Here is a 23448-nt window from a genome sequence, read left to right as displayed (position 1 = left end):
GAGAAACAGAGCAAAGATCCGCATTCATACTCGCTACTGCGTCAGCAATGTTTTTGGGGCTTGCACTTATGTACAGTTGGATGTCGTCGGCATATAGATGGTAGTTGCAGGAGTGAATCACTGAAGAAATATCATTAATGTACAGTGAGAAGAGTAATGGACCAAGGACGGAGCCTTGGGGAACTCCAGAGCGCACGTTTTTCCATGATGACTTTTCCGACCCACAAATGACTTGTTGACTTCTGTTTTTGAGGTAGCTGTCGAACCAGTGTATTGCGCTGTTTGAGAAATTCAGCTGCTTCATTTTAATTAGTAATATATCAAAGTCAACTGTATCAAAAGCCTTGCTAAAGTCAAGCAGTGTTAGGATGGTAGCTTCACGTCTGTCCATAGCATGTTTAATGTCATCAGTTACTTTGATTAATGCAGTTGCTGTACTATGGTGCTTTCGAAAGCCTGACTGATATTTGTCATGGATGTTATGAGTTTTGAGGTAATCCGTCAGCTGTTCATGGACGATGTATTCTAGGAGGAGGAGGAGATTAGTGTTTAACGTCCCGTCGACAACGAGGTCATTAGAGACGGAGCGCAAGCTCGGGTGAGGGAAGGATGGGGAAGGAAATCGGCCGTGCCCTTTCAAAGGAACCATCCCGGCATTTGCCTGAAGCGATTTAGGGAAATCACGGAAAACCTAAATCAGGATGGCCGGAGACGGGATGGAACCGTCGTCCTCCCGAATGCGAGTCCAGTGTGCTAACCACTGCGCCACCTCGCTCGGTGTATTCTAGGGCTTTAGATATTGCAGGTAGTATACTGATCGGCCTGTAGTCACCTGGCGACTTAGGGTTGTCAGTCTTGGGTATAGGTTGAATTAAACTTTGCTTCCACTCAGTAGGATATGTACTACTGACAAGAGACAGGTTGAAGATGTCTGTGATAACTGGAGTAATAGTGTCTACGACGTTCTTGATCATGCCAATGCTCACTCCATCATTTCCTACTGCCTCGGAAGAGATTCTCGTAATTGCCTTGTGTACTGTGCCGGTAGTGACATGTTTTAGGAAAAACTTGTCTCTCGAGAGATTGATATCTTGGGGCTGGTAATTTGTCGCTGCGTGGCAGTTTACAGCTGTTGAGAAGAAATCGTTTAATTCTTCTGCAGACGCTTGATAAACAGCGTCAGATCTTCGCTTCCCTATACCGAAACTGCGCAGCTTTTTCCACAGTGCAGCAGGTTTTGATATGCCGCATACGACAGAGCGGGCATGTCTGATTTTGGCATTCCTCACGCTCTGCTTGGTTCTATTTCGGAGTTTCCTATAAGCTTCGTACGCCTCGGGAGTTGGGTTACGCTTGAAGGCCCTATGTGCAGCATCACGTTTATTCATTAACTGGCGTAATGCAGTGGTGAGCCACGGAGCGGGAGCTCTCTTTACCTTGACAGTGCGTTGAGGAGCATGTTTATCATACAGTGCAATGATTTTGCGACATAATTCCCGAATTTTTCCGTCTAAAGACGGTTCATTGCTTATATCATACCAAGGGATGTCTGAGCAATCCTTTTGAAGAGCGTCATGGTTAACATTTTTTAGGTTTCTGTAGGTTACCAGGTGAGATTTTTCTTTGGTAGTATGCACTGAGTAATTTAAGAATATCACGTCATGAGCAGAGAGTCCTGGAGCGGATGTCTGATTGGCGCGAATTATTTTATCTGGTCGCTTTGTTGCCATTATATCTATGAGTGTATGGCTGTGTGGCGTGTGATGAGTTGGGTCCAGCGGTGTTAAACTCATATCATTGGAGTGGAACAGTCTCCTTAGTTTTTCTGCAGAGGGAGATTTTAACTGTAAGTCGATGTTTGTGTCGCCCATAATGATTATGTGTTCATACAGTGTCACGAGCGAGGACAGGGCAGACTGAAAGGAGGACATAGCACCGACGTTTGGAGGTTTATAGATTACTCCAATTAGCAGTTTCTGATTTGATGTATTTATTTCGAAAAACAAGAACTCTGCTTCTCCTTCGCACTTTGCATCCGATGTGCATAGTACAGTAGGTCTCAGATCAGAGCGAACATAGGCACCCACACCACCCCCGCGTCGTGTTTCACGATCTGCCCTTAGGAGAGTGTAACCAGTGATTCGGATAGCGTCGGAAGAGATGTTTGGTTTCAACCAAGTTTCAGAGACGAGGATAATATGGAACAGCGATTGGCAGAACAGGTTACAGAACTCGTCGAAGTGAGCCGTTATAGTCTGTCGGTAAACTGAAGAGCGAGCGAGCGAGTCCCCACTCTGCCAACCCAGCTACGTCACGAGGCGCTTCTACAGGCTGCTTCACAACATAGTACCGGCCCTGCCGCGGCGCGCGCTTCAAATCTGTGGCGAAACAGTGTACAGATACGTCTCGGCTACGTTTATTTTTAGACAAATGCATTAAGAGCATAAGGAATACAAAAAACAATAGCTTCTTCCGAAACACAACATTATAGAGTAAATAATATTAACATAAGAACGGAAGTCAGGATTCTACTACAAACATAGAACCAAATGCCTGCCTGTTCATGTGAAAGTATGTTCGTCTATTGCTATTCGTAAAACGAACCCCATATAATGCAATCAGTCTGTAGAATTTAAGGCTTGTTCTTATTTCGTGTTTCTACTAAAAGGTAGAAGTTTTCTTTGAAGGACTGCATTGAAACTTAACAATTCTTGCAACACGAAGAGTGTCTTTTTTGTCACTGTCTTTGTAAACATGCCTCAAAAGTATGTGTACTATGTTATGCATTTTGGGTATTTACTGTGTTGTCAACTGTCAGAAAGGTTGTGTGTGTTTTGGTAGCATCAACGATTATTTGTTTTGTATAAAAATAAATTAGAGAATCTGTGTTAAATTTCGTTATAAGAGTGGAATAACGTGTATGAAATTTTTAGAAATGCTAAATATTGCTTTTGGTGAGGCTGTTATGAGTAAACCAAGGGCAGACAAGTGGTATAAACATTTAAAAGCAGGCCTTGAAGGACAGCGATTTTGCAAGCATGGATTAAGAGACCTATGAACTATCCCGAAGAAACAGCTCCTAAACTGCTTCGGGAATTGGGAAAAGCACTGGCATAAATGTATAGTAGGTATTAAGGAATATTTTGAAGAGGATAACATTGCTGTAAATTAACAAAGTTCTTACCAAAAAATAAAAATGAATATGTGAACGCACCTCGAATGTCAAGCTTTTTGCTTAGAAGTCCAAAATCGCTGTACATGTTTCGAAGGAAATTTCAGCTGTGTTTAGAATAGCTATTGCGCACATGTTTTAAGCAATATATATTATAATCAGGCGAATAGTGACCGAGATAGAGATTTAGTGTTCCATAAGCATAAAAGGTTTTACGTGATTTTTAAACTGTCTATAACGATGGGTATCCTCCCAAAATTATTAATTTTCCTTCGCGGCGATTCCAGTAAACCATGCGGCTTATTTTTCCGTTCCTTACTTATGTGTCCTATTGGGAGAGGCTGACGTTTGCATAGATTGCAGCCCTTTGATTGGGACTGATAATATTAACCAAGAGTTCTTTTTGGGCCTCCTCTTTAATACACGCTGTAGTAACATTAGAGACGATCGAACGCTCGTTACTCCCCAAATACCTCCACTTCTACGTATTCTGCACATTTTCTTGCAATGCTGGACGATTATCCGTCACTTCCGGATATCGAAGTACATCAGTAAGTATACAAAGTTATCTCACTGACACTGACAACTAAGATCCCACTAACAGAAATGACATATCACTGCACGCCGATCTACACCGCTAGAACGATAACGGGCAACAGATTTTGGGTACCCTGTAGGCCGGTGGCAGCTTTCTTCCGGGAAAGGCCACTTCCCCCACCAAAAGCGCTGGTCGCTCTTGAGTTTACAGACAGACTATAGCGACTGAGCGTTCGCGTGGGCCACAAAGAGCCCGCCGCCGGAACCGGTCAGTCCCATTGTGGCCGCCTGTAGGACCGAGCGCGCTCCGTTTACCTGCTGGCCGGAAGAGGGACAAAAGCTGGATTTCGCGGGGGAAGACATATTTTCAGGTGTGTCCAAGGTCGTGACTGACTCAAGCGTCTGTGGGCTAAAGGTGAAAGACAAGCTGGAGGTATCGGAGAAGGGAGCGAAAAGAAAGATGGAAAGTGGCAGTGGTGCTTACGAAAAAGATAATAGTAGTAGTAGTGGTAGTGACGAGGATGAAAATAACAGATATAGAAAGGCGGTTTTAAGGAGATTCCTGTTAATGGTGAATGTTAATTCCCGTTTGACTGACAATATGAATATACATGAGCACTTATGATACACAAATAAAGAAGCAATATCTATGTGAAACAATTGACTGATTTTAAGTAGAGTACTTATGGTACTTATAGAATTAACGAAGCAATATTTACGTAAAAAAATGAAAAGAAAGAATACTAATTAACTTATATTAGACAGAGTACAATATGAGACTTCGTGTCTCGCGAGATTTCGCTCAGTCTTTCAGTTCGGACATGTTCGTCACCGTTTTCCTCCCTCCTTCCATCTTGACTACGATCCTGCCATCCTGGGTCCATACATTTTGAAGGCCGAACTGTGTGATCGCAGTGTTCAAAATTTTTAGTCTTTCGCGCGTCAGATCTTCCCTCAGGGTAACCCCACTCTTGGCGAGTTTTCTTTTCTGAGCAAACACTTCAGCTCTTTTCCGATATGACACAAATTTAATTATTATGGGCCTGGGTTTCATGACACCTGGTATCCTGCGCCCAACACGGTGGCTTCTGTCAATATCGGTCACGTCGATGCGCACGCCAAGTTTTTCACGCACGAGGCTAATGACCAGGTCGTCGGTGTTTTCGCGATCGTTTTCAGCTACCCCGAACAAGCGCAAGCTGTTCCTTCGCTGATACTGCTCGATTTCATCGGTGGCCGCAGACAGTTTAGCTTCTAGGTCGGCGGCTTTTTTCTCTTGTGCGGCCAGGGACTTTTTAAGAGACTGGATTTCGGTGCTGTTGCGCCCGACAGACTCTTGCAGTTTGTCCATGACCGCGGCCGTCACAGAATCCGTGATGGATTGCACGATTACGTCTAGCGTGTCTTTGCTGTGCAGCGCCGCACTCACCTGGGACCGGACGAGCTCCCCAATGTCGGGAAGCGAGGCCTCACCTGCCGCCGGAGACCGGGCGCCATCGACACTAATAAGAGTTTTACACTAATAAACGGCATTCTTAAAGGTACTTCTGCTATCGTTCTCATCATTTAAAGTCGTTAAAATAGTACCTGCAGAATATATTTAATTGCAGTCTTTCATTTATAAATGTCTATATTACGTTAAAAATTCGCAATTGCCGAGTGATAGAAACCTTCGACCATTCGATTCATGTGTATATTCATATTGTATACTGTAGACTCAGCAGTACTTGGCTTGTAATGCAGCAGCTACGTATCCCAGCCCCTAGACAACGAAACCAGCCACAACTTTCAATATTTCATCTCTGAGTCGGAGGGTACGTAGTTGATGGCCACACCATCATTTCATTATTATTTTGAAAGCCCGCACAGGTAATGTTATCCAGGGCATTCCCCAAAACGAAACCTTTCCGACAGAACCTTTCCGTTCATCACTCCAAATCACTCGTTTCCACTGTCCAGGTGCGTCGCTTTAGACCAGCTCAAGCGTCGCTTAGCATAGACTAATGAAACGTGTGGCTTGGCAGGAGCTGTTGGACCACTGAATCCCAGATTTTCTAACACTTCACACACATTCATTGTTCTAGTTGGACTGCTAAGAGCACTTTGGAACCCACGAGTGTCTTCTTCCGTAGTATTCACGCGATTTTTTTACAATCCCCACCCTCCCCGCCGCGGTTCGATGATCTCTGTCGGTCAGTACATGAGGTCTGTGCGGTCTTGGATTAGCTATGGTTGCTCCTTCGCTTTTTTACTTCACAATCACATCACCAACAGTCGAGAGGGGCGGTTTCTGAAGGGGTGAAATGTTCGCGAATGGGTTTGTTGCTAAGTTGACATCCAATGACGAGAACTCTCCTCACCGACCCACTCTGCTGTTACTACTTCTGTACTGTCAACTCCTTTTATACTGGTGGTCCACCTCTCTCCACTTTACATTGTAGTGTTCGGATAGTGTAGACTGATGTAATAGTTTCAGTCTCGAAAAGGGTTATTGCTGGCAGAAAAAGGGGATAGTAAAAGATACGAAAAAAAAATGTTGATGTTTTATCTCTGCGACCAGCGGAATTGAAACGTAGTTGTCGCATTTCCAAAGACTGAAAAATAGCTCATGACCTTCATGCCCCATGTCAAAATAATTAATTAAAAAAAACTTCGAAGACAAATCGTATCAATCCTTTGATTGAATTCAAAACAAGCCTTCGATGAAAGTCTATATCAGCTTTTGGAAGGTTGTCACTTGTGTAAGGTAATCAATTGACATTACTTTCAGAAAAATATAGGGCGCGTTCAATAAGTAACGCATCACTCTTTTTTGTTCAATTTCGTTTGAAAAAATGCGGAATTTGTTGTGGGACATCCCGGAAAAATCCAATTTCAGCCCCTATAGTTGCATGAAGTTGCGATGGGTGGCGGCGCTACAGGTAGCCTCTCAAAAATGCTACCAGGAAAGCACAAGTGTGTAACGTCTTACCTATCAGCTAGGTGCAACGAATAGCGGTGAATACGATTATTTTGTCTGATCTTCCAGCGAGAGATCTCTCTAAAAAGGTAAGATATCACATAACTTATGATTAATTTAGTAAACATCAATATACTAAAATAATAGCCTCGAGCGTTTGAATACGACCGCTGCTCCACGACGGGAAACGCAAAAAGCAGCGCTGCCAGATGAAGTAAAGTATGAAAACCTGCGCCGCATGACGGCGAGAAAAACGTTAGGCAGCGCTGGCGTTAACGTGTAAAATAGAAATGCAATTACTGTTATTAATCAATAAATGACATGCACACACAGATAACACAACAAAACTTTGTCAGGCAATTACAGTATCACAATTTTAGGTCGCTGAATGTGGCAGCAATTTGAAACAGAGAACAATTGTCACGAAGTGTATCGAATGGTGCCGATTTTAATGATCAGTACTTGGGGGCTGCCGGCCAACATATTACAACCTTTCTATAGCTACTCTACTGGGGGCTCATAAAAAATATGTGGGTTACCAACTAATAAAAACATCGATACATATGTGACCCGATATCCCAGCCCCAATATCAGTATTGCTCCTTAAACAAAAATGTTCGACGGCCTCTGCTCTATATGATTCATTCATATAATGAATGTTTACACATTTCAATTAGGTATTCTCAAAATACTCTCACAGAACAATGTGTAAACCTTATTTTCCGAAAATGGTATTTTAGAAACCGGTTTTATTACACACGGATGGATGTAACTTGAAATTTTATGTTCTAACAAAAGTTTTCATTTGTCAAAATTAATTAATGGTGGTGCCGTATTTTGCAAAATTTAATATCATCACAAAATTCGACTATAAAATTTTCAAGAACGTTAATTACATATCAATTTTCATATGAGAAACAATTTTTTTGCATATCATCGTTTCGAAGATATTCTCTCCAAACTTATAACCCAAAATTATCTTTCGGGATGTAATTTATCCCTCAAAAATGATATTGGACACAAACAAAAAAATACCTATTGCATTATTTTGTCCCCTTTACACACCTTAAAGTTTCATCAAGGTCGTTTACTGACTCTTGGGAATGTAATCTAGTCAGAGCTGTCTTCCGCGTGCCTCTCCTCAGCTGTCTAGTACAAACACTGACTCGCACTCCCCACCGAACGGAGGGGGACGATTCCTCCACACTGGCGGCGACCCATCGCACTGAAACTTCAAACACTCGCCATGCCTATTTACACCTCACAAAACGCGCACGTGGATAAGTGACACTTCCACTACTTGCGTGTGGAGGCACCATCTGCCAATAAAGACACTTGCGACACGAAAACACATTTCAACACAGTGCCGATGTCAAGACACAACTGATACGACGGCCATCTTGTCACATGTAATGGTAGTGCTGTTGGACGCTGAGCTCTGGAGCAAAGTCGACGTTCAAACTCATCGCAAAGGTGATCCATTGGTCTCATGTCGAGACTCTGGGCAGGCCAATCCATTTCAGAAATGTTGTTGACCGCAAACGACTGCGTCACAGATCCTGATTTATGATTGGGCGCATTGTCTCGCAGATACAAAAAACCATTTTCTTCGGACTATTTGTCTACTGCAGTTCACGAGGCTGTAAAACGTGTATATATATCCTTATATGTTTAGCTTTTTCTTAAGTGCAATAAGGGGACCACAACCACACAATGGAAAACAACCTCATGTCTTAAACACGTCCTCCGAACTTCACTGCTGGCACTACACATGGCAGGTAACATTATCAAGGGAATTTCCTCAAGCCCAAATCCTACCAACAGCTTGCCCAGGGTATAGCGCCGTTCATCATTCCAAGCCATTCTTTTTCCACAGTCATATCCCACTCTCCAGGTGCATCGCTTTGCACCAGCTCAAGCGTCGCTTAGCATAGACTAATGAAATGTGTGGCTTATGAGGAGTTCTTCGAGCACTGAACCCCAAATTTTGTAACTCCCTTCGTATAGTCATTGTTCTAGTTGGGCTGCTAAGAGCACTTTTCTTCCCTATATTTGACGCGATTTTTTACAACCTCCACCCCCAGTCCCCCCGCCAATGCTCGACGGTCTCTGTCAGTCAATACAAGAGGTCAAGAAGTCTGTGCGGTCTTGGATTAGCTGTGGTCGTTCCTTCGCGTTTCCACTTCGCATTCACATCACCAACAGTCGAATTGTGCAGCTTTCGAAGAGTTGAAATGTTCCCAATTGGTTTGTTCCTATACTGTCAACACACTATTTCAACTCCTTTTATACTGGCGAACCACCTCTCGTAGCTCTTTAGCATTCAGGCCAAAAGTAAAAATAAATAAATAACAAAAACCTTAAAAGACAAGTCATATCAATTCTCTAGTCGAACCCAAAACAAGCCTTCGATGAAATCAGATTTTGGAAGGTTGTCACATGTGCAATGTGACCAATTGACATTAATTTCAGAAAAATACGACGCGTTGTTCAATAAATAACGCGACCCTTTTTTTCGGTCAATTTCAGTTTTAAAAAAATTCGGAATTTGTTGTGGAACATCATGGGAAATTGCCGCTTCATCCCCAATGGTTCCATGAAGTTCCCATAAGTAGCGACTCTATAGGAAGCATTGAAAATGGTGTCTGCAACGAAGTGCGTACCAAACAGAGAAAAGTTACTGAGTGTTCGCACTAACTAGACCATCGCAGATATTCATAGGCGCTTGTAGAATCTGTACGCAGACATGGCAGTGAAGAAAGGATGGTGAGTGGTTGTGCGAGGCTTCTGCCATCGTCACAATAAGATCGCGCAAAGCTCTCCGATCTACCGTGTGCCGGCCGGCTGCACACAGCTGTGACTGCGGCAATGTTGGAACGTGCGGACACTCTCATTCGAGGTGATGCGTGCCCGCTGCGTTCCTCGGCACCTAGCAGAAGAATATGAAGAGCCACGAAGGGCCATCTGTACGGAATTCCTCGCGCGTTATGAGGCGATCGTATCAATTTTTTGTCGAATATCGTCACAGGCAATGAAACATGGTTTCATCTCTTCGAACCGGGAAGAAAATGGCAATCCATGGAACGGTGCCATACCATATCTCCTCCGAAGCAAAAGTTCAAAGCCGCACCCTTAGCCGATAAAGTCATGGCGACGGACTTCTCGGTCTTCTAGGACTCTGAAGGGGTTATTCTGTTTGATGTCTTCGCTCACGGTGTAAAGATCAACACTGAAGTGTGTTGCGCTACCGTAAGAAACTAAAGAAACGACTTCATTGTGTCCGTCGCCACAAAAATGCAAACGAACTTCTTCTCCACGAGAACGCAGGGCCTCACACAAGTCTGCCCACGCGAGAGGAGCTCACAAAACTTCATTGGACTGTTCTTCCTCATCAACCCTACAGTACGTATCTCGCACTTTCCGACTTCGACCTGTTTGGCCCAATGAAGGCTGCAGTCCACGGGAGACAGCACGTGGATAATGGGAGATTATTGATGCAGCAAGATATTGGCTCCGACGTCTACCCGTAGAGTGGTAACGACATGGACATGTAGGCCCACCCAGTAATGTAAGGTCGTCGCATTGGACGGAGATCACGTTTAAAAACAGGTTTTTGTAGCCAAAAGAGTAGGGAACAACTTCTCTGTTACTTGGTGGAATACTTTTTACTCGCGAGATTATATTATTGGAATATCTGCTTCACCGAAGAAGATCAAAACGTGGTTCCTACGTTCAACAGTCGCACAGCTGCGAAATTGACAGTTATAGAAGTAACACCTGTACATTACGTCCCGTCGGAATTTCTGCGACTAAGATGACATCGGGCGAAAGTTCACCGCTACTGCTGCTGCTCCTGGAAGGTGAATCTCCCACGGCCTGTAATAGTGCAGACAATTTATCGTGACAAATGTCCATTTAATGACTCATTTCGCTCTTCTACAAAATTCAAACAACTGCTTGTATTCAGCTGTTAATATGGTGTATTGGAATCCTGAATAAAACCAATCTGCTTTCAAAAAAATGTTTGCATTATTTATTGTACGCCCGTCATTTGATAGTTAGCATCTTCGATTTCCTTTGTTGTATGGATCCTTGCATTAAACTTTTACTAAAAGAGTCCGCAGACCGATGACATATCTTCCCCGTGCTTGTAAGTTAAATATCAAGTTATGCCAAATGTGGATGGTAACTACTGGGAAAGGGAAAATTTTCCATAGAAGTTAGAATCGTAACAGCTAAATGCATATGTACACGATTTGTTTACACACAATAGCACTTGCAGTGATCCCATTCAGAGTAACTCACTAGAGCTGGGGGATCCGCTCTTGAACTAATTCATAGAGTTCAATCTTTCAAAGGAGTGAACAATCAGTGATTCAGAAAAAAAGAACGGTAGCTCCAAACGTTTCCCAGGCAGAGAGAGAGAGAGAGAGAGAGAGAGAGAGAGAGAGAGAGAGAGAGACGGAGCATATCAGCAGCGCCTCTGCTGGTCAGAGCACAGTGCACGCCACACAACACAGCCAGCGCCGGCCTCTGCCCTGCTTCTACCTTGGCTGCCTGCATTGTGCAGTGCCCCATTGGATTTTGTGTTTCACATATGCCGGGCCGTCTCTGTGCGTCGTCTGCAGTGTGCACTGTGCAGTGTCTGGCGCAGCTTAACTTCGCATCGCACTCTGTCGGCGATCGTTTCAGTCGCACGTCCTGCCCTCTGGGCAGTTGATGCCAGCAACAGGACAGAGAGCCACCTAGCGGATAACATAGGAACTACTTGCAAAAACCTGCTCGCAAGGGAGCGGACGATTTGTCTCGGAGCGGGTGAGCTCCCCCCACCCTCGGAACTCGCCCGCTCAACGCTCACCCCACCGTCTCGACTCTAGCCAGAGCGTCGAGCAAAGCGACTCTGGTGTCACTCTGGTCTCTGCGGTCTCAGCTCACGCAGTAATACAGCTCGCGGCTCGACCTGCTCGACTCAGCGCCTCTGCATCGGAGTTTGTCCCCACTGGATATTGTTCTTCATAGTAATAGCGCTATGTATATTACATTATTATGTTATGTATACATCAATTGTTTTTATTTTATTTTTATTTGTTTAAACTGATTAGATTAGGTTCCTGATGACTACTCTTACTATAGGATTTTTATTATGGACACTCGAATTTACGCTTTAATTACGAGCGAACCGATAAACGTATCGCAAAATGTGATACACCAATATTTTCCTTGTTTTATTCTGCGTAAGGCTATATGCAGCACTTTCGTTTTACAGTCAAATTTATATTTTTTTTTCTTATTCTGGTACGGATTTTGCGATTTTAGGCGTCTTCGAAAGGAAAAATATATGGCTTGCGATGTATTTGTATGAGGTTAATGAAATTTTAATACATTATAGCCAAATATATTGTTAATGTAAATCTCAAGTTACAACATTTTCCGATCACCCAAAAAACCACGCTAGTGCAAAATAAATCAATAATCAAAAACTTTGTCATATCGTGGAAATTTCAATAAACAATACAAAATTCTTACTCATTATCTATGTTACTTCAAAATAGGATCAAATAAGATCAAAATACAGGTATAGTACTGGAATAAACCAAGTTTAAAGGGCAATGTGCCTTTCATTTATTTTCTTTTGTAAATGAGTGGTGAGTCATGAAAAACAGCTAATTCATTTCAGGGAGTGAACAGTTCTGATCCAATCTCTGAAAAGAACAGTTTTGCCCATCTCTATAACTCACCCGTACATTACGTCCCGTCGGAATTTCTGCGACTAAGATGACATCGGGCGAAAGTTCATCTCTACTGCTGCTGCTTCTGGAAGGTGAATCTCCCACGGCCTGTAATAGTGCAGACAATTTATCTTGACAAATGTCCATGTAATAACTCATTTCGCTCTTCTACAAAATTCAAACAACTGCTTGTATTCAGATGTGACGTCCTTAAGTTCAAATGGCTCTGAGCACTATGGGACTCAACATCTTAGGTCATAAGTCCCCTAGAACTTAGAACTACTTAAACCTAACTAACCTAAGGACATCACACACACCCATGCCCGAGGCAGGATTCGAACCTGCGACCGTAGCAGTCCCGCGGTTCCGGACTGCAGCGCCAGAACCGCTAGACCACCGCGGCCGGCTGACGTCCTTAAGAAAATCACGTATGCTGCTACCTGGAAATGGTAGACTCGTTTAGTAGATTTGTGGTTAACGACAAGGACTTGTTTGAAAAGCATAGCAGTATCCAGTCGGCGCACACAAAACAGACGAACGACCGGTAACGTACATTTTCAATAGGCTTCGTCAAGATCTCACGGTCGTCAATTACCCACCATGGGTCTCGAAATCCAACTCGATGCCTTCTCTCCTTCCAAACAACTTCTCTGTTACTTGGTGGAATACTTTGTACTCGCGAGATTATATTACTGGAATATCTGCTACACCGAAGACGATCAAAACATGCTTCCTATGTTCAACAGTCGCACAGCTGCGAAAATGACAATTATATAAGTAACATGATTTTTTGTTTTTGTTTTAACAAATTCTAGGAATCTTATATATATATATATATATATATATATATATATATATATATATAATAAATTTGTGTCACGTGGCAGCGTTAAGTCGTCTCTCCTTATATAGTGCAGTAAGGGATACTTGCATACCTCAGCTATCTCCAATCGAGAGTCCATGCATCTTTTACTTACGTACTTGCATTTACTTTATGCAGCTTTCTGAACGCATATAGTGAACGCTGGAGTGTTTCAACTTCTTCCGACATACATACTGAATAAACATGTAGCACAAAAACCACAAACTGTGTTTGATAAGTTCGATGAATTCATCTGTTTGCGAAAGACAAAACGCATAAAAAGACAACAACAAAATAGTTTCATTTGCGAATTGTGGAAAGGGGCATGTACGAGCCCAGATAACGGTCTAAGTCAAGCTCAGTAACAACGCTTTTAGAACAAATGCGTTTCGTAATTTCAAGGTCGCTACGTAACCTGCTACATATCACTTGTCAAGATGAGGATACCCCCTTCCGATGCTCATACCTGTAGGCCAATTGTACGACATAAAAATGGCAGGAAAACGAATGTCACCCATCCACTTCCGAGATCACTTTCAAGGTCACACCACACTTCCGCTGATCTAGGCCAACATGATGACTTTAAAATGGCGGAACAAGTCCCCCCATCCTCCAACCCCTCCCCACCCACTTCTCTCTCTGTCCCATTGCGTGAGTTCTGTCATTCGAAGGATGTACACTATAATGAAAGGATCATAATGAAGTGCCAGCAGCAAAGTTATCCTACCCAAAAAATGGCGGTAAATATTATCTTAACTTAAGATCATAAATTACACGAGACACTTTGACATTACAAAGTGTCAATAAACAACTGCGGAAAATTCGAAGCTGGGCGTCAGTAGTGGGGTAAGGGGCTCCTAGGACAATTTTGATGTCAAATTGATATGCAAATTAATTCGCGGATGACGACATGGTTTTTCCCCAGACACCACATGGATCCCTTTCCCCTCCCCCACCAGGCATTGGAGGAAATTTCGAATTTTGGTGGGAAATTTAGAAAATGACGAGAATGTCAAAAATGGGGGGAATTTCTTTTCCCAGGGTTGTGCTGACGTCACACCCCACCCCGTCCCCAGAAACTGGCGTGAATTTCAAATTTGGGTAGGAATGTTTTTTCTCTGCTCACGTGACCAGAATTGGTGGGAGAGGTTCAGTTTATGCTTAGCTGTCATTGTGGAAGCATCGTGATATGTTTGATCAACGAGATGAATGTGAAGGGTAGAGTGGCTTTCAATAGTTTTAGCATATGTACGCATTCGAGGGTGGTCTGTAGCCACAGTTCACTACATGGGGGATGGACAATTATGATAATGTAAGAGTGTAGGAGAAATAAGCAGAAGAATTCGGTTCAGCAGATTGTGGCAATGCAGAGGGATGGAACTAGGACGTATATTGCAACCGATACATGCTCATATACATCAGCAAACTGCCGACATATTCCATATGAAACATTCACTCTTCTAAAATGGAACATATGGGCATCTGATGCTAATTCGCTTCAGTGGAAGCATATTCGTATGTGTAATATATACGACTGAAGAGCGTCAACTGCTATCCCCACCCACTTCCCCCTCCGTTACCCCATCCTCTCATCCCATCATCACTCGTTTGCCATCCCCGGTGCTGCGCGGAATGTGTTCTATCGAAGAGCTGCTGGTGTCTGACCAGGAGTAGTTCAACAGCCATGTTGCCTGTAAGCATACAGCCGACGACTGCGCCCATAGCCTCCTACATACAGAATGGAAAAGAGTTACATTAGACGAGTGCCTGAAGAAGAAGAGGAATACGTTCCATCAGATAATGGCTATGCAGCAGAATGGTATCAAGACGCATTCTGCGGGTCATGCAGACTTACGCTGTTGTTATAACTACTTGCTATTTTTTAAATTCACAGTCAGTTTTCCACCTCACAAGAGACGTCTGCCTCCGATCCAGAGGATCAAGCAACTGGTGTAGTTCGCAAATATGCCACAAGAGATGCTTGAAATTGGCAGTAGCCGATAGGAGCGCAGCATCTGAACACATCGGTGATATAGCGCTGGCCCAGGATCTCTGCAGCCTCAGCTGCAGCGTCACACAGCATGAAGCGCCAGCCAAGATCGTCCAGCGCTGCCCAACCACAGCAGCACAATAGGAAGACGCCGCTGAAGAGTAAGTACCCCTTGCTTAATATCTGTTTAGTGTCGTTGTGAGAAAGATGAATTCCTTGTGCTGCTATTATCGCTCATAACAGTTTTTCTCCTTTGCTTATCAGGGCGTACGGCGTCCTACTGCCTGTCGGGAGCCGCAGCAGCGGCAGCACCCTGGGATCCAATCACGCACCTGTTCAGCTTGTTGGAGCAGGACAATGAGCCGTTATTGTTGGCTGAAGACACCGATCCATTCCCTGACTCGTAGAACTGCACCGGGGTTCCTAAACAGCATGACGCAACTCGGTGTTGCACCCTACCTTACGCGCCATCACAGAATATTCCAGTGATGCTGCATGGACAAAGTGAGGATGGAGTGAATGAGAAGATACCAATTACACCCTGTGCAGCACTACTGTTTGCTTCAGTGTATAACTTAAATGCTAATGGTTCGAAGCGTTTACAAATTGGTATACAGAGTTATTTTTCCACTGTGTACAAACTCTAGGGATTGATCGATAAGAGGATATGGAACAAAAAGGTCTAATGAACTTAAGTCTGGACAGGCATGGTTTCCATGTTGGAGACCATTTATGCTATCATACATTGTTACAGAGACTGCAGTCTAATACGCACTGTACCATGCAGCCACAGTTACAGTATGCATGGCTTCATCCTAAAGGTTGGTATTATTCCTCGTACGTCATGCCCTAACTTCATCTCCTGCCATATTAATTGGAGGTGTTGTGTCTGATTCAGTTCTCTTGCTGACTCATCTTGTAGTGGATGTGATACAACGTTGTACACAATGGTTCCATATTCGAATTGAGAGCTTTCTGACATGATCTTTATTTACGAAAAAACAAATTCAGGATGTATACGTGGATAAGTAAAAAAAATTTCTAGATTTTTCCCGGATTTCCAGGTTAAAAAAATACAGATTTTTCCCGAGTGAAAATACACTTTTTCCGTGTTAAGTAGCAGTATACTTTCCCTCGGAACTGTAATACTTATCAACCCTTTGATGGTTAAGGTTTCTTACACCGGCTTAGAACTTTCCAGCACTTAAGACAACAAAAACACATTTCTGAAAGATCCCTGATATGCAGCAACATGTCCGCTGCATATTTTCGTATTACTATACGCTGCATATTATCGTATTACGAAAGTATAAATTTGAATTCCACTAAAAACAGAACATTCGTTTCAGAAGCATTGAAATCGAGATAGCGATGCGATTTTGTAAGCCAGTCATAGCTCATGTCACGTGATATAGTCAACCAATAGCAATATCACTGTTAAGTAGCACGAACACACAAATAGGAAACGTGAATGGTTTAAACTAATATACATGGTGTAGCTACAAGAAAAGTTAAGCTTTCACATATACTATTGGTCTCTAAGATTAATAAGCTAGAAGAAAAGCTAAGCTTTCGCATATAATATTGGTCTTTCTTTTCGAGTGTTACACTACAACAAACAAATCAAACAAATGTTCCAGTAAAATTTTAATAATGACATAAACCTCTGGTTCTGTGGGCTCGTAATTCTTCGAAGTCCCTGGTCCCCAAAGCGTTAAGTTTTAAATGAGAGTCAAACGCTCTATGATTTAATAAATTCATCGCACAGTCTCACACGTAACATAGTTCATCTTGCGTGAAAGGAAATTTACTTTGAAAGTAACGCTTTTCAAATTCGCAATATTTTCCTGCTACCTGCTGGAAACAGGTTCGTCTCAGCAGTTGCCAGAGAGCGCCAGAAAACAGCCGTTACTGGGTCTACGCAGCTTCGATGACGTCGTAAGCACGTACTTTCGTACGTATAAGGCATTAAGACGTCTTACATTACGGCATAAAAGAAATAGGACATCAGAAGATACTCCAAGAGCATAGGCACTTCGTTAACCATTCTAAAATGCATAATTCGGCTTAAAGTGCACGTTCTTATGTCCAGATTCACAATGAAGTAGGCTCCAACCTGATATTAAGCTTTCCAGTGTGGTTTTCGTGATGCAGATTTTCGTAAAATACCACTGCTATATTATCTCAAGTTGTGTTCTTTATTATGGCATAACGCCGTTTCGTGCCAGAAGATGAAAACATGCACTTGAAATTTAGCGAACAGTTGAAACTACCCAATAGTGTGGAACGAAACACTTCGTTTCAAATAAATTGACTGCCTCTGCGGGAAAGATTAGCAAGATTAGCAAGCCGACAAAAATAACTTCATTGTTCGGCAAGGTGATTAATGCTTGACTGCCAAAAACATGGAACTAAGAAAACTGAAACTAATGACATGTTCGGCCAGACTGTCTCAATCGACGTTTGCTCCAGGTCCCGACCAGTGACTCTACTCCCAAAGCGACGGTCACTTCTTTACCAGACAGCTACGCCACAGCCGTACGCAGCCCCGATGCGTCACTTCAGGAAGCGCCTGTTCTCCCCCCGACACTTCCAACTGGAAATGACGGTGCGGCCGCCGCTTCCCCGGCACCGTCTCCTCCGACGGCTACGAGACCACCAACTCTCCAGATAGACAGTTTCATAGAACACCTGGTCTACTGAACCTTATTTTCCTAAGCCCCACAAAAACTGTAAATTATTCGCTTAAAGATCTGGAAATGTATCGTGAAATATTGCATTTGACTGATCTGCAAAAGAATGCGAAAAGCTGAAGCAATGTGAGATACAAATCCATTATAAACCTATATTGGATAATGAAAAAAAAAAGCAGCGGTGATGGTATTGATATTCAGCATAAAAGAGTGAGCAGGCAACTCCCGCAGTATACAGGGTGTTACAAAAAGGTACGGCCAAACTTTCAGGAAACATTCCTCACACACAAATAAAGAAAAGATGTTATGTGGACATGTGTCCGGAAACGCTTAATTTCCATGTTAGAGCTCATTTTAGTTTCGTCAGTATGTACTGTACTTCCTCGATTCACCGCCAGTTGGCCCAGTTGAAGGAAGGTAATGTTGACTTCGGTGCTTGTGTTGGCATGCGACTCTTTGCTCTACAGTACTAGCATCAAGCACATCAGTACGTATCATCAACAGGTTAGTGTTCATCACGAACGTGATTTTGCAGTCAGTGCATTGTTTACAAATGCAGAGTTGCCAGATGCCCATTTGATGTATGGATTAGCACGGGGCAATAGCCATGGCGCGGTACGTTTGTATCGAGACAGATTTCCAGAACGAAGGTGTCCCGACAGGAAGACGTTCGAAGCAATTGATCGGCGTCTTAGGGAGCACGGAACATTCCAGCCTATGACTCGCGACTGGGGAAGACCTAGAACGACGAGGACACTTGCAATGGACGAGGCAATTCTTCGTGCAGTTGACGATAAACCTAATGTCAGCGTCAGATAAGTTGCTGCTGTACAAGGTAACGTTGACCACGTCACTGTATGGAGAGTGCTACGGGAGAACCAGTTGTTTCCGTACCATGTACAGCGTGTGCAGGCACTATCAGCAGCTGATTGGTCTCCACGGGTACACTTCTGTGAATGGTTCATCCAACAATGTGTCAATCCTCATTTCAGTGCAAATGTTCTCTTTACGGATGAGGCTTCATTCCAACTTGATCAAATTGTAAATTTTCACAGTCAACATGTGTGGGCTGACGAGAATCCGCACGCAATTGTGCAATCACGTCATCAACACATATTTGCTGTGAACGTTTGGGCAGGCATTGTTGGTGATGTCTTGATTGGGCCCCATGTTCTTCCACCTACGCTCAATGGAGCACGTTATCATGATTTCATGCGGGATACTCTACCTGTGCTGCTAGAACATGTGCCTTTACAAGTACGACACAACATGTGGTTCATGCACGATGGAGTTCCTGCACATTTCAGTCGAAGTGTTCGTACGCTTCTCAACAACAGATTCGGTGACCGATGGATTGGTAGAGGCGGACCAATTCCATGGCCTTCACGCTCTCCTGACCTCAACCCTCTTGACTTTCATTTATGGGGGCATTTGAAAGCTCTTGTCTACGCAACCCCGGTACCAAATGTAGAGACTCTTCGTGCTCGTATTGTGGACGACTGTGATACAATACGCCATTCTCCAGGGCTGCATCAGCGCATCAGGGATTCCATGCGACGGAGGGTGGATGCATGTATCCTCGCTAACGGAAGGCATTTTGAACATTTCCTGTATCAAAGTTTGTGAAGTCACGCTGGTACGTTCTGTTGCTGTGTGTTTCCATTCCATGTGATTTGGAGAGAATTAATAAAATGAGCTCTAACATGGAAAGTAAGCGTTTCCGGACACATGTCCACATAACATCTTTTCTTTCTTTGTGTGTGAGGAATGTTTCCTGAAAGTTTGGCTGTACCTTTTTGTAACACCCTGTACATATTACGGCGACCACAATGAGGTAACAGATCGGCTACGACTGCTTGTGGCAACAGAGTTCGAAATACAGTACGCAATCGTATTAAAATGCTAGATCCATGCAAACAGCAATTTAATGTAGGTGATTTAGTATGTATTTCAAAACAGAAGAGCCGGCCGGAGTGGCCGAGCGGTTACAGGCGCTACAGTCTGGAACCGCACGACCGCTACGGTCGCAGGTTCGAATCCTGCCTCGGGCATGAATGTGTGTGATGTCCTTAGGTTAGTTAGGTTTAAGTAGTTCTAAGTTCTAGGGGACTTATGACCACAGCAGTTGAGTCCCATAGTGCTCAGAGCCATTTGAACCATTTGAACCAAAACAGAAGAAAGCATTTGAGATGTTATAAATGCCACTCTGGTCAACCGAGATATTCACAGTCTCAAAAGTGCAGAGAACGGAATCTAGTACCTACCTCTTAAAGGCCAGCAGTAGTACTGAAATTTCAGGATGCTTTCACACACAAGAGTTACAGAAGAGCTCGGAACCAGAGGTGTATCCCGTGAACAGCTGGATCGACGCCAGCGATTTGCTATATAACGCCATGCGCAGACCACAACTACCTCAGTAGCATAACATGCCTGATAGGATATGCATTAGAGGAGGACGTGGTATTCTCGACAAACTACCAGTCAAATCACACATTCCTCGATATAACTCCTGTGGGCCTGGAACAAAACATCAAAAATAATTGGCGGTGACAAGGGGATAAATCTGCTCAACGAAGTGTGTATGGAATATAACTTTGCATATGCAGCAAATAAAGATCATCACACTGCAGATCGAATCTCAACTGATAAAGATTAGACAATGCGTGCGAGTAGGGATATTGATGCAGGTCATCGCATTGAAGAATTTACAGTTGAAAAAACTATGCATGGTAAAGTTAAGTTGGGCTTGGATGTGAAAAAGTTCAGCCAAGTTATGTGCGCTGCATGTCGGGCGCTAAGTAAGAAGAAGAGAACCAAAGGGTGCATGAAAAATTGCATCCTAACAGCGATGTATGAAGCTGAAAGCGCCCTGAAGCAGAGAGTAGCGAGAAAAAGAAGATCGATTAAACCATCCAGGGTTCTACCAATACCCAAGACGTCAGGTAGAGGATCCCCCTTCCTTATTCCTCCCATAGGCGGGCCCTTGGTGGTAGGGTCACTGGCTGGGGGTGCTGCTGCTGTTGACAGCACAGTCAAGATTGCATAAAACTCCTAGGAGCAAATGCAGGACGCAGAAAGACATAACCGCATGATGGGGAGAGTAGCCATTGGGAAAGGACTGTACTTGAAACCGTACAAAATAGGACTAGGTCTCTTCATAACGGACAGCCCCTTAGCAGCCCCACCAGACAGTTCGCTTACAAATAAAGATCTGTTTAAGTTTGTTAAGAAAAAATTCAACATTCCAAGATTACGAAGTGTGTTTATGCGGAATACATACCGAAGACTATGTGCAAATCTGGACCATGCGGAACTGTGAATCTAGATATAGCAGGAGGACCTGGCAGTCACTGGGTGGCATATGTTAAAAAAAGAAATACAAATAACGTCTACTATTTCGACTCATTTGGCAACCTGCAACCTCTTGAAGAATTACAACAATACTTCACAGTCAAAAGACATGTATTCTATAATTTTGGACGCTACTAAGACTTTAATACATTCCTGTGTGGTCATCTATGCATCGTGTTCCTTCTGACGTTTACAAATGGTATATAGGGAGGGGCGTTAAGCATCCTTCACGAGTTGATATTTAGAAGCAATGTCGTTCACTCTGACTTTAAAAGAATGACTGTCTCTATTATATGCAAATTACAGTGAAGCGCCAAAGAAACTCGTATAGGCATGCATATGTTAATACAGAGATATGTAAACAGGCACAATACGGCGCTGCGTTCGGCAACGCCTATTAAGATGACAAGTGTCTGGCGCAGTTGGCAGATAGGTTACTGCTGCCACAATGGCAGGTTATCAAGATTTAAGTGAGTTTGAACGTGGTGGTATAGTCCGCGTACGAGTAATGGGGCACAGCATCTCCAAGGTAGCGATGAAGTGGGGATTTTCCAGTACGACCAATTCACGAGTGTACCGTGAATATTACGAATTCGGTAAAACATCAGATCTTTGATATCGCTGTGGCCGGAAAAAAATCTTGCAAGAACAGGACCAACGACGACTGAAGAGAAGCGTTCAACGTGACAGAAGTGCAACCCTTCCGCTAATTGCTGCGGATATCAATGATGGGCCATCAACAAGTGTCAACCTGGGAACCATTCAACAAAACATCATCGATATGGACTTTCGGAGCCTAAGGTCCACTCGTGTACCCTTGATGATTGCACGACACAAAGATTTACGCCTAGCCAAGTTCGTCAACACCGACTATGGACTTTTGCTGACTGGAAACATGTTGTCCGGTCAGACGAGTCTCGGTTCAAATTGTATCGAGCGGATGGGCATACACGGGAATGGAGACAACCTCATGAATTCATTGACCCTGTATGTCAGCAGGGGACTGTTCAAGCTGGTGAAGGTTCTGTAATGGTGTGGGGCGTGTGGAGTGATACGGGACCCATGCTATGTCTAGATACGACTCTGACAGGTGACACGTACGTTAGCATCCTGTTTGATCACCTGCGTCCATTCATGTCCATTGTGCATTCCGACGGACTTGGTCAATTCCAGCAGGCCAATGCGACACCCCACACGTGAAGAATTGCTAAATAGTGGCTCCAGGAACAATCTTCTGAGTTTAAACACTTCCGCTGGCCACAAAACTCCCAACACATGAACATTATTAAGCATTTTTGGGATGCCTTGCAACGTGATGTTCAGAAGAGATCTCCATCCCCCCGTACTCTTACGGATCTATGGAAAGCCCTGTAGGATTCGTGGTGTCAATTCCCTCCAGCACTACTTTAGACATTAGTCGAGTCCATGCCACATCATGTTGGGGCACTTCTGCGTGCTCGTGGGAGCCCCAAACGATATTAGGCAGGAGCACCAGTTTCTTCGGCTCTGCAGTGTACTTCCCATCAATCGATTTAAGTATTGGAGACTGGAGTATCACACTGATTGGACAGGTGATATTGGCGATGTAAACGAAATTTTAAAACAGCCTGGAAAGGGATTGAGCTCCGAACAAACATCAGTACACTTAAATCTGAAATAAGGACGGTGAATGCATCGACTGATTTTAATCAGAAAGGTTCAACAGGCCGACTGTTGGGTTTCACGAACGGGAAGGTTTCGAAGACGGGTCCTAGTAAATTTTACAAATCTGATCAGACAGTGGATATTCTCCCTGTCAGTACAATTCGTGTTGAGTGTAACATTGCTATTAACTCATATCTCAACGAGAGATTGATGCATTCAGTTTACGGATTTTTCCCATCAGCTGGTACAGGGTATAAAATTGCTCAGACTCCTACCAACGCTACATACCTTCCAGTGGTAGTTCAGACATTGGACTACCTGGAGCGGTGTATTGTGAATCAGAATAACCAACCTGTTGATTTTCGTGGTGAGGAAATCATTGTACGACTACGTCCAAGAAGTATGGACGTAAGGAATAAAATCAGTGCACAAAGCACGGAGCACAGCACTTCGAAGCAGAACCGCATGGATATAACATGCGCGATCTACGAGGTAGGCTTGAAACTCGCAA

General features: G+C 43.6%; 1 protein-coding gene across 1 annotated transcript in view; it reads right to left on the bottom strand.

Moving 5' to 3' along the window:
• Positions 1-23448, bottom strand: part of LOC126249201 (uncharacterized) — a 608431-nt gene that overhangs the window by 103330 nt on the left and 481653 nt on the right. The window contains exon 9 of the mRNA XM_049950854.1: positions 12407-12505. Within this exon, the coding sequence (XP_049806811.1) occupies positions 12407-12505 (99 nt within the window). The remainder of the gene's footprint in view (positions 1-12406; positions 12506-23448) is intronic.

The sequence above is a fragment of the Schistocerca nitens genome, chromosome 3 (genome assembly GCF_023898315.1).
Source record: "Schistocerca nitens isolate TAMUIC-IGC-003100 chromosome 3, iqSchNite1.1, whole genome shotgun sequence".
In the NCBI taxonomy this organism is placed as follows: Eukaryota; Metazoa; Arthropoda; class Insecta; order Orthoptera; family Acrididae; genus Schistocerca; species Schistocerca nitens.
Note: the sequence above shows the minus strand (reverse complement) of the source record. Positions and strands in the feature narration are given on the sequence as shown.